This window comes from Anolis carolinensis, chromosome 2 (assembly GCF_035594765.1).
Source record: "Anolis carolinensis isolate JA03-04 chromosome 2, rAnoCar3.1.pri, whole genome shotgun sequence".
In the NCBI taxonomy this organism is placed as follows: Eukaryota; Metazoa; Chordata; class Lepidosauria; order Squamata; family Dactyloidae; genus Anolis; species Anolis carolinensis.
Genome location: NC_085842.1, coordinates 63,923,310 through 63,936,243, shown reverse-complemented (window position 1 = coordinate 63,936,243; position 12,934 = coordinate 63,923,310). Strand labels below are relative to the sequence as shown.

Genomic DNA, 12,934 nt, shown 5'->3' with positions numbered 1-12,934 from the left:
AGTCAATGTTTTTGTAGTCAGTGGTTTAAATTTATTGTGATATTTTGGTGGTAAATGTGTAAATACAGTAATTAGTACATAGTATTACTGCGCATGGAACTACTTTTTCTGTCAAATTTGTTGTATAACATGATGTTTTGGTGCTTAATTTGTATATTTATTACCTAATTTGATGTTTAATCGGCTTTTCCTGAATCCCTTGTTATTATCCAACATATTCACTTATCCAACATTCTGCCGTCCTGTTTATGTTGGATAATTGAGACTGTAGTGTATATTTATAATCTTATATTATCTGCTTAGAACTGGATTATCTGAGGCCCCTTCTATACAGCTGGATAAAATGCACACTGAAGTGGATTATATGGCAGTGTGAAGATATTCCAGTTCAAAGGAGATAATATAAGATTCTAAATGGGTTATATAACTGTGTGGAAGGGCCTTGAGTCTACACTGCCATATAATCAAGTTAAAATCTGATAATCTGTATTTTATAGGCAGTGTGGAAGAGGCCTAAGTGAGGCCTAAGTCTGCCTGTCCCCTGGGCTGAGTGGGTTGCTAGGAGACCAAGTGGGCGGAGCTTAGCCTTCTAACTGGCAGCAATTGGATAAAAACAATTATTCCTCTCCATCTAATTAGGACTTTATTTTTCTTTTCTTTTTGTTGTATCAACCTGGAGGCATGGATGATGGGTTGTGTTGTCAAATTTCGAGGTTGGAGGGCCTTTAGTTTTGTTGTTTTGTTGGTCGCCAGGATTCCATCACTCTTTTATATATATAGAAAGAATAGAATAGAAGATTACTGCTGTGAGTCACTGTAGAATTGCACAGTACTTTGCAAATTCTGACTAAGACAGCTACATACTCCTCCACTCTTGATTTTACAATTATTGATGAACCTATCACAAAGTTTTCTTGGTGAGATATTTTAAATTTTGTTTTCTTCTGAGGCTGAGAATGTGTGACTTGCCTAAGGTCACTCGACATGTTTCCATGGCCAAGTAGATAACCCTCATCTTCAGAGTCAGAGTTCAGCACTCAAAGCCCATTACATCATGTTGATTCTCACTGATTACAATGCAATTTCATGCTTGTGGTCCTTGCCTTAAGAATCTTAGTCAACAGAGAACTCAATGTCATCATTAAAAATGCTCATCATTAAAAAAATCATATTAATTGCCATGTTATGTAGCAACAGGTAGTTTCCATAAACCAATAACATTTTCTTCTCTTTTCTTTTCTTTTTTGCCAAGCCTGCAGATTTAGATGCCTGGGTAAGCTCTTCTCTCTGCATGCATGCATTCCTTTTATCCTATACTTTGTTAGTGGTCTATTTACTAGATGTTGTTGAGTTTATTTGTGTTGCTACTACACAAAAACAATTGCTATTGGTGATCACCACTGTAGGAGTCATTATTTTAACCATTTCATTTTAGAAGGCATTTAGCTTTAAATGTGCCTAAAATATTCTTTGAAACACTTATAACTGCCAGAACTAGGCTGGACTTGTTGGGATTGACTGACCAACAAAGATATCTTTGGGGCTAGTTGTACAAAACTGTAATAATATCTTTTTTTTTCTTTCCTTCAACACGAGTAAGAAGAGTTGAAATCCTGAATGAATTTTGCTGATAGGAACTAAAGCATGAGACAAAGAACTTCGGAATGACTTGGCAGGGATGAGATGTCTGGGATAATAAGTGAGAACCCTATTAAACAATTCTGAAGGGCAAAAAGCTAACTAATGAAATGCAGTTCTCATTTGTAGTCCTCTCCATTATTTCAGAATTATGTGCCAAGAACTATATTCATGTTTTGTATTGTGCAAGCAGGGAGCCTATTTGCAGAAGAAGTTGCAACTTGAAAATGTCTTCCTTTAAGACAAATTCCTTTCTCTTATGATTGTAGAAGAAAGTATCTGCCAATTGGATGTAGGTTTAAACTGGTAGCTATTTAATATTTCTGAATAGCCAGATTTAAGTTCTAAACCTAGCATAATGTATTTGGCATCAATAGCTGACAAATAGGCATGCTTGACAGAAGATATAGGAAAGGAAATCAAAGTTATCATTATTAATGAAAAGATACTCTGTATATGCTTAATGGCTCCCCCGGTGGCGCAGTGGATTAAACTGCTGAGCTGGTGAACTTGATGACCGAAAGGTCAGTGGTTCGAATCCAGGGAGTGGGGTGAACTCACGCTATTAGCTCCAGCTTCTGCCAACCTAGCAGTTTGAAAACATGCAAATATGAGTAGATCAATAGGTACCGCCTCAGCGGGAAGGCAAGCAAAGCTGTCTCTGTTCCATAGCCAGGCCTGAAACCAGATTGAAATGGTTCTAGATAATCAGTTTCCCCAGTGGCGCAGAATGTTAAACCGCTGAGCTGTTGAACTTGCTGACTGAAAGGTTGGCAGTTTGAATCTGGGAAGTGGGGTGAGCTCACGCTGTTAGCCCAGCTTCTGCCAACCTAGCAGTTCGAAAACATGCAAATATGAGTAGATCAGTAGGTAACGCCTTAGCAGGAAGTTAATGGCAGTCCATGCAGTCATGCCGGCCACATGACCTTGGAGGTGTCTACGGACAATGCCGGCTCTTTGGCTCAGAAGTGGAGATGAGCACCATGCTCCAGAGTTGGACATGACTAGACTTAATGTCAGGGGGAAATCTTTACCTTTACCTTACATGCTTAATATACATGAATTATTTCACTATCATGTTCAATTTCTCTCTGTGTGTATATCATATTTAATAATGTTTTTGTGGTTGTTGTAGATGTAATGATTGAAAAATCTCTTACATTCATATAGTCTTTTTCCCTTAAATGTCCTTCCCCACTAAATCCACTCAAATGGATTTCACTACAGTTTGAGTTCAACTGTATGCCTATCCAGAAGGCAGTCCCACAAAATTCAATGGCATTTACTCCCAAATAACTACGAATAGGACCAAAAATTACTCACACACTGTCACATTTGGAATCCTACAAGCTACCTGTTCTTATGCTTGGTAAGGAACATTTCTCTTAGTGAGGGAGTCTTGAGAGTTATTTCACTTTTGCTTAGCTATGTTGTTGCAGAAAACTCAGTTTCTTATGAAGGAACTCACAGAATGTACACTGAATTTTTTTCCCAAAATCATGACTGAAAGGAGGAGGGAAAAAGAAGTCACTTTAATTCTTGTTCATGTTACTGGTAGTATTTTCTTCCAGCTGTATGGATCTGCAGCAGTGGTTCGCAACCTGTGGGTCCCCAAATGTTTTGGTCTTCAACTCCCAGAAATCCTAACAGCTGATAAACTGGCTGGGATTTCTGGGAGTTGTAGGCCAAAACACCTGGGGACCCATAGATTGAGAACCATTGGTCTACAGGCACCGGATCCTTTTTCTGCTCTAGGAAACTTAGCAAGGTCTGTCTTGGTTAGCACTTGGGTGGGACACTTCTAACAAATCCCAGGTGTTGTAGTAGGCTACATTTCAGAGAAAGGAACTGGCAAAACTCCCTCTGAGTATTCCTTGTTTAAGGAAATCTGATGAAATTCATGGGGTTGCCATGAGACAACAAACATTTTAAAGGCACACACATGTATAAAGAGTAAATGAATAACTTTAATGAGCCTTAATTTCACCAGTAAAACGTTGCTTCTAGATTGGTTTCCTACAGAAGAATGGTCTGTCTCTCTCTCTCTCTCTCCCCCCCCCCCCTCTTTAATTTTTGAGTTTTCCTGTTTATTTATTTTGCTGGCATGTACGTTTGGGGTAGAGATGGAGAGGATCTCCTCCCTTTCTTCCTGGACAATCTGGAAATGGAAAGGAGAGAGAAGGAGAAGTTGCCATCTTATCTTTTATCCCTATGTGTTTGTGTGTTTATTGATCTATATATCTGTTAAAGACATTACTATTTAGACAGTCTAGCTTCTCAGGAGCAGCACTTTGTGTCTTTTGTCCAAAGGTTATGTATTATTTTCTTCGACGGCCAAACTAGTCCTGACTCAGATGGGGTCTAACTACCTTGAGGCACCAGATCCTGCCTTATCTTTTTTTTGTGTCTATATGTATACGCCCACTGTTTGTCTTTGGAAAAAATGCTTTGATAATGGCTGGTCAAGCTATAATAAAAACACAGCATATTTTCCAAGCACCACTATACTGTAGCAAACATGGAAGCATATTGAAATAAGATACTCCTTTTGGTGGAGGGTGTCTAGGAATTTTGTCCTCTCTTTGTTTCTGCTTTTGCATTGCTGTAGAGTGAGGAAACTGAGCTGATTTTCAGTGGTTGCATAACCCTTTGAAATCTGGCTTTTGTCCACTTAGTATAGAGGTCTGTAGTTAGTTTATATTGCTAGATAAATATTATTATTTATTTTATTTTTTATTTACAGCATTTATATTCCGCCCTTCTCACCCCGAAGGGGACTCAGGGCGGATCACATTACACATATAGGCAAACATTCAATGCCTTTTAACATAGAACAAAGACAAGACAAACATAGGCTCCGAGCGGGCCTCGAACTCATGACCTCCTGGTCAGAGTGATTCATTGCAGCTGGTTACAGCTGGCTTGCTCTCCAGCCTGCACCACAGCCATGCCTTTCATGGCATGGCCCACTAATTTTGGAATCGTGCAGGAAGTAGAAGTCATTTATGCTTTTTTCTAAATGGTCTGTGGAAATGTGACTCCAGTTTTGGGCAACTTAATGAAGAAAACAACATTCAGTTGTGCTCCTATCTACTGTAAGATCTGGAAATAACACAAAAACCCTCTCAATAGAAAATTGGCTGCTAAATGGTTTTAATTCTAGACAGATGTAAGTCTCCATGTATAATAACTGGAGTTCATTTTAAATCATTTCAAATAAATCAAACCATGTATTTCTGTCACTTCCATTATCTAGTAATAAGATATGTGTCCCCCTATCTATATATCTGTTTCACTGAAGAGGTAAATATTGTCGTCTAGCTGATGAACACTTTAATAAATGGCCCATAGCTGGTCGTAAATTTTGTGGGTGTTTAGAAGCATTATCTTCCCAATCACTTGCATCTTCCAGCCATGAAATCTAAGACAATGGAGTACAGTATGTGAAGTCCTCTTAGGTCAGACTGATACATCTCTGTTTGGGAGAAGGAAGATGATAAGAGCTGATTTTGGAGGAGCAGAATGCCTTAGACTTAAGGGCTCTTTTTTCTTTAGAATGGAATTGCAGCCCTTCACATTAATCCTAATTGAATCCCCATTGTTAACAGGAATAATGGCTGCAGTTTGTGTTATGGAATTGACTTGCCTTGATCTTTATGTAGGCCACAAGAGTGATTAATGTGCTGATTTTGAAGATGCAGGCAGTACAGAAGTATTTGGATGATAACATTAATTGGTTAAATTAAATTCATAACAAGCCTTTGAGCTCACGGTGTTTTCAGGAGAAAGAAAGAGGAGCTCTGTGAAGCTTTCAAAGCGGGTGTATGATTGTTCCTGTGCTTCAGTTTCAGTATTCCCAAATTTCCTTACCAGTACTGTAAATTTAAAATGTCTCAAACCTCTTGGTCTTTCTGAGACAAAAGGTTAAACACTGGATAGGGGGTTTTTACTACTTGCTGGCAATTGAATGTGGTAAAGGAATCACAAGTCTTGCCTCAGTTCATATCTTTTTGGATCTTAAGTACATCAGTCAATTTTTTTTGCTCCCTATTTCTTACTGTTGATAGCTGCTTCTGAGCAACTTATTAGTTTCCTTATCCATTTGTGATAATTATGGTGTGTGTGGAATGGCAGATTCTGTTGCAACCATAGGCTACGTGGGCACCTCAAAACCACACTGGAGCCCCAGAATATAAGCAAGCAAGTTGTTTATTGAAGGTTATATGCAAGCAAAAGCAAAAAAAAGTTCAGAGTTAGTAAAATAGGTTTAAATCCACAAGAGCAAGGAACTTGAAGTTCATGAAGCAAGAGTCTATAAAAAACCACTCAAAGAGCAGAGTTCAAAACTGGATATCAAAGTAAGTTCCAAGAGATATCAAGAATAGTCCAAACAGGATTATTTCCAAGGCATGAATCAAGGATAACTACAGGAAAGCAAGACTGGAGTGCAGGATTAACTCCAAGATAATCCAAGGTTTAGAGTCAATGATGAAACACAAGGCAAAGTCACTGGAATATCCAACTGGATTCACAGGCCAAGGCAAGGCTGGAACTTGAAGCAAGATACAGGGCTGCAGGAATACACAGGAACACAGAGCAAATATCCTTCTTTCTTGAATAAGCAATGTTACCACCTCTGGCTGTGGCAGAGAAAGCAAGCCATTTTAAGGAAAATCAAGGTCTTTCTCTCATTAGAAAACTACTCATTAGACTGCTTCAAAAGCAACCGTTTGCTTCTCCACAAATATTCTCATTCCCTCTGATGAGTTATCGCTGCCTTCCTGTCAAACTCATCCTCCTCTAAACTAGAATGTCCGTCTGGCACCTGGAGATCTGACCTTGACTGTTGGAAGGAATGCTGCTGGGAAGAATGTGGTTCACAATGCCTGCTTGCAACCATTCTGTCTCTGGTCCCAGAATCCAGTGGGACAAACTCTGGCTGCATATCAGGCCCAAACCCAGAGTCCTCTGGCAAGGCAGGTGCAGGGACAATTACTGGCTGAATGGGCCCAACCTCAGGCTGGGCTACAACAGATTCAGGGAATTTATACGCAAAGATCAGTAGGCTTGGTTGTTAGGAAAAAGGTTAGAAATTGTGCTTTCTACTTGCACTGTAGGAATTTGGACCTGGAAAACTCCTGGAAAGTTTTCTCATGCAAGTGGAATTTCTCACACTGTGTAATGTGTAAGTTTAGAATGTTGAATGCATAATATTCATGTCCCCATTTGACCTTATAAACACAAGTGTGGACAGAACTGCAACTCACAGACTTTTAAATAAAAACCAGGTTATAACATTTCTCTATCAAATTATCCTTTTTTTTCTGCTGGCATAAGCATTTTCTATGAAAAATATTTCTAAAACTTTATTGGCTACCTGTGCTGTCCATACTCTCTGAAATTGTAATTTCTGCAGCAGTCAGTTTGTTCTGGCACATCACAGGCTTCTGACTTTAGTAGGGAATAAGTATCATGGTAGAGAGAGCTTTTATTAAACATCCTATATGCATACAAAAAGTTCCTGGTTGCCTAACCCAGTTTTGTAATGTTTGATATGGTGAATTTTTCAAATGACACCCTCTCTAGCTATACCATGCATATTTTAAGCACCACAACAAAAACAACAACATCATGTATTTTCCTTCTGAAGAGTAACAGCTGACGGCAAAGTAAAAAACAAAAATAATCTTTTTAAGCTTAGCAGAGTTTCTTGCAGTTAGTTTCTCTTTCTTCTGTAGCCTTCCCACAAGAATAATCTTAAAATGAACAAGTTATTGAGAACAAGTCTGCAAGTAAAAACTCTCCTTCTAATGCAAACCATACTATGGGTTGGTGAGAAGACTGTTCAAGAGGTATTGTCAGCACAGTTGTGTTAATACTCCCACCCGTCTAAATTTTTTAATTTTAGATCTTCATGTCCATGGAAGAGAAACTTTGCAAATGATGGTAAACCTTGAGGAAAAGCTGTGATTATTATGAAGGGAAGAAGTTTTTCTTGTGCCATGGGAAGACATGTGATGGATCCTCTTTCCACACTAGTAGGAACAATGAAAGTAATAATAATAAGGAAAAACTCAGCCACTATCAGGACCTCAAGATTGAACTTCAAAGACTCTGGCAGAAACCAGTGCAGGTGGTCCCAGTGGTGATTGGCACATTGGGTGCCGTGCCAAAAGATCCCAGCCAGCATTTGGAAACAATAGGCATTGACAAAATTACGATCTACCAACTGCAAAAGGCCACCCTACTGGGATCTGCGCACATCATCTGAAAATACATCACACAGTCCTAGACACTTGGGAAGTGTTCGACTTGTGATTTTGTGATACGAAATCCAGCATATCTAACTTTTTTGCTATGTCATAATAAAATAATAATAATTAGAACCAATGCAATCAAAGCCGAAATTGAAAAGTCGACAACAGATCCCAAATATAGACTCTGCAAGGAAGCAGATGAAACAATAGATCACATCCTCAGCTGCTGCAAGAAGATCGCACGGACAGACTACAAGCACCATTGCTCAGATGATTCATTGGAACTTGTGCCACAAATACCATCTGCCTGCGACAAAGAACTGGGGGGATCACAAGCCGGAAAAAGTTACAGAGAATGAACATGTCAAGCTACTCTGGGATTTCCAAATTCAGACAGACAAGAGTTTTGGAGCACAATACTCCTGACCTCACGATCGTGTTAAAAAACAAAGTATGGATTGTCGATGTAGCAATCCCAGGTGACAGCAGGATTAAGGAGAAACAACTGGAAAAGCGGACACGATATGAGGATTTAAAGATCGAATTACAAAGACTCTGGCACAAGCCTGTTAAGGTGGTCCCAGTGGTGATCGGCACACTGGGTGCTGTGCCTAAAGACCTGCACTTAAACACAATCGGCACTGACAAAATTACCACCTGTCACCTGCAGAAGGCCACCTTACTGGGATCTGCACGCATTATTCGCCGATACATCATACAGTCCTAGACACTTGGGAAGTGTCCGACGTGTGATCCAATACAGCAGCCAGCAGAGTTTCTGCTGTGGACTCATCTTGTTGTCTTTCAAATAATAATAATAATAATAATAATAATAATAATAATAATAATAATAATAATAATAATAATAATATATTTTTTAATTTCTAACCCGCACATTCCTCCCTGAAGGGACTCAGGGTGGCTTCAAAATATAACACAAAAACATGATAAACATTCAATGCCGTAAAAAATCAAACACATTCAAAAACATTTACACATAAATTAACAGAGAAAGCAACTTTGGCAAAAGTTATAAAACATTTCATCAAATACCATTGTTTGTACTAAACAGTTAATATCTGTGTGTGTACAATATAAAATTGGTCATAAATAGACTTAAATGGTCATTGTCACCTTGGTCCACTAGGATAGTATCAGTGATATTATTCATTCTCCTCTCTGTAAGACAGCAAACAAAAATAGGTTTTTAATTCCTTCTTGAAAGAGAGTCAGGAAGCTGTTTCAATGTATTAAGGGAGGGCCCCCTCTCTCGTTCCCACCAGCCATGGGACCAGGAGGAGGGCCTCCTCCGATGATTGCAATCTGAGCGGGTTTATAGACAGAGATGCGGGGTGTCAAATAGACTGGGTCCGAACCGTTTAGGGCTTTATGGGTAATAACCAGCATTTTGTATTTAGCCCGGAAGCAGGCTGGCAGCCAGTAGAGTTGCTGTAACATGGGAGTTGTACGGTGCTCCAGTTAGTAATCTGGATGCCGATCTCTGCACTAGTTGAAGCTTCCAAATTGTCTTCGAAGGCAGTCCCATATCGAGTGCATTTCAGTAATCCAAATGAGATGTAACTAAAGCATGGACTACCATGGCCAGATCTGGTGTTGCAAAGTACGGGTGCAGCTGGCACACAAGTTTTAACTGTGCAAAGGTGCTCCTGGCCACTGCTGACATCTGAGGTTCCAGGGTCAGTGGCGAGTCCAGGAGCGACCCCATTCAGCACAGGCTGTAACCCCACACCCTGATCCGCCTTCTGACTGACCAGGAGTACCTCTGTCTCCTGGTCAGTCGGAAGTTGCTTACTGATCAGTATCAGAAGTATAAAATTACTGTCTGCTAAACCAGATGTTCTTGGAATCCTATCAGTCCTATCCACCATACCCAGTGGTGAGGGATGATGGAAGTTGGCTTCCAGTATTTGGCAGCTCAGCCATCCCCATCATTTTACTGTACTGTAATGCCTTTTTTACCTCGATCTGGAATTAGTTTTCTTGACTTAAATTGGAAACTGGTGGAATTTAACCAATCATTTTGTTGTAATAAGAATTTTTTAGCTTGATTTTAATTTGCTTTGGAAGGTTTTGTTGCCTAAATTAGCCAGCATAGAAGTAATCAAATCTCATGCTATGACTATCTAGTGCTTTTTTTCAACAAGCTTATCTTGATGGCATTGTACTATGAATATGGAAGGAGACTGGGTGAATCTGATACTAACAGAAATATGATACAATGTGAGCTTGTGGCCCCTTTTCTTTAACATGTTCAGAACTCTGCATGATGAAAGGGTTTTCACCAAAACTGACAATTTGCCTGCTGAAGTACCTGTCCTTTATAATACCACGTTTTTCACTAGAGAGAAGGTAGAAGAAAGCTATTGACCACTGGCATTTTCAGATGGTGGCCGACATCCTCTTAACGAGTTACAATAGGATATTTATCATTTCATTTTGCTTCCCACATTGATGTAGTAAGTTTATCTGGTGAGCGTTGTAGAACAAGGCTGGATTGGGGCAGCTGGGCCCTAGAGCAATTGCAAAAGAAGGACTCTATGGGATGCCTATGGGAGCTCTCTTCTTGGAGACTTCATTTTTCCTGCTGGAGGACCAGGATTATTGGTTATTGCAGACCAAGATGAACCCTCCTTGGACCAGAAATGTCCCTGCTGATGCTTGCATCCCAGCTGATGTGACTGAGGTTAGGATCTCAGAGGGAGCAGCACCAGTGTACCCTCCTTCTTTTCCTGTTGTGCTATTCCTGGGAAATGTGAATGGGATGAGGACTAAATGTTACTAAACCTTGGAGAGATCAATGGAAAAGATATCTGCAAGAGTCTGTCCACAAGGCCATTTCTTTCTTAACAGTGTCATATGCAGCACAGAGTTCTTCTCCATGGAGCTCTGAGACATCTAGAACATTTTCTTTAGTTGCCCCATTGATAACCCAGCCTTGTAGTAAAGACATGCAATCAGTCCAAATAGGAGTATCTCAGACTCTTGCCAGCCACTTCATGATAATGGTACTAAATGATATTAACATGAAATCATTATTCTCCAAAAAGAGTTTTTGCTGTTTTTCCTGCTAGCAGCCGGTGTAGTGTGGCAGACTGGAACTGTTTTCAGTCTAGACCTCTCCCCTGCCCTTTTCATCTCCGTGCATCTCCTCTTTATCATTTGTGCTTTGGGCTTCTCCTCCATTAACTTCCTATTTTGTATTTTCTCCTAGTCCAAGGAGCTGCAGTGGAAAGATGAGGAGCTGAAGCGCAGAGACACCTTCTATAAGGACCAGTTGGCCCACATTGAAAAGAAGGTGAGATTGTGCTGTCTGCTACTTGAAGTGGCTGAATGCTAACAGGATCAGGCTTCAATCCGAAAGGATCAGGAGAGAAGAGAAATGAGAACCATTGTGCTGAAACTTGGAACTGTCAGGCCCTATTATGTATCCCTTGAGGCCCTCCTCCCCATCACACACGGTTAAACGGCTTCACAAGCCAAACCTTTTAAACAACTTGCATTTAAAAGATAATTGGTTTTTAACTGGATGATTTTTTTAATGCTGGTTTATAATTCAGTGTCCACGCCATCCCCCACACCTCTATGGGACTTGGTTGAAAGCAAAGTTACCTTTAAAAATTCCCTTTGTTAAGAAAATCCGTAGCTTGAAAAAACTGTGAAAGTAACCTCAGATCATTTTATATATATGAATTAAAGTTGTTATTATTAATTTATCTCAGGGGAAACCAGCGGATCAAAGTGTGTTGCTGCAAACTGCTGTCTGCTCCTTTGCTAGATAAGCCTTTGAAATGAACATGATTTAAAGAGATACCATCAAGCATCTTTTCAGCCTGAAATGACCTTTGGAAATCCATTTAGGGATTTGAATTCCTCCCTTGAATGTGGCGTTTGCTTCTCTGTTTAATTGTTTACCATGATGAGGTTTTAAATATTAATGGCATAAGAATTGGAACAACCAGAGTATTCCTTAGAAACTAATGTGCTCCTTTCACTTCCTGGCTAAATGAAGCAGTGTTCACAGAAGCTTTTGTTTCATGTTCATTGGCTTAGTTTTTAATAAATGTGTGAAGAATAATATCCCACAACTTTAAAGAAATTAGGCCTCTTGACAGGGTTTATGCACCTGATTCCTAGAGATATTGCTGCATTTATTTGAGGGGAGTGGAATGCATGTACTTAAGCCCATGCTTTTTAAGCCATAGGTTTTGGACACTTAATTACCAGGGGCATATGGTTCAACCTAATGGGACTTACAGGTTGGAAGTGTTGAAGGTCAAAGCCTCCCTTCTTTAAATCAAGTCTAAAGTAAATGGAAGTGTTTATGATGAATTGCTATCCTTTCACACCTTGGTATGTTGCTTCTCAATTTACAGAGGGGAGACATCAGCTTAATCTGGCAAAAGCAGGAAGATCATCACAAAATGCTATCACATGTTTTGGTGTCTCAAATGTTAGTCCTGTTTCTGGGCATATTTGACCTGCTGATTCCAAAAATGGTACCTGTTTTCCCCTATCGACTCTAGATTTAGAGACATAACATATGTCATCTACCAGTTGATCTGCTCACCCATAGAAAACCATGATAACCATATCTAAGAAACTAGAGCTGGTGTGGTTCTTCCGAATGAGCATCCCAAATAATCCAAGGAACAGGCCTAAAAATCAAGACACCAAGAATTCTGTTTTGTTTGGCTGTGTTATCTGAACCATTTATGGCTGCAAGTTGCGGGTGTTTTAAATAAATAAAATGTTTCTAAGAGGACAGTGGGATTTGTGCAGTGGTTTTAACTACCACCATATTAGAAGAGCGGTTGGCACTCAGTGTTAAAATGCATGTAGCTTGTAGCTTTCTGGAGCTGCAGGAAGTCAAAGGTTTAGTCCCCTGCATCTCTGGTTAAATGGTTCATAGAGTAGTAGATTATGGGGAAAGAGATCCCTCAGTGACAATTGAAGGTTGCTGCCAGTTAGAGGTGTGGTGGGGTTTTGTGTTTATTTTTTGTTTTTGTTTTTTGCAATTT

The 12,934-nt window shown here is 39.7% G+C and overlaps 1 protein-coding gene across 3 annotated transcripts in view; it reads left to right on the top strand.

Annotated features, from left to right (window-relative positions):
* chchd6 (coiled-coil-helix-coiled-coil-helix domain containing 6) overlaps positions 1–12,934 on the top strand; it is a 407,145-nt gene that overhangs the window by 101,930 nt on the left and 292,281 nt on the right. For all 3 annotated transcript variants that reach the window (XR_010002592.1, XM_062969815.1, XM_016990831.2), the window contains exons 5-6: positions 1,253–1,273; positions 11,128–11,211. Coding sequence is in view for 2 of the 3 variants with exons in the window: in XM_062969815.1 (XP_062825885.1) it covers positions 1,253–1,273; positions 11,128–11,211 (105 nt within the window). In the remaining variant the exon portion in view is untranslated. The remainder of the gene's footprint in view (positions 1–1,252; positions 1,274–11,127; positions 11,212–12,934) is intronic.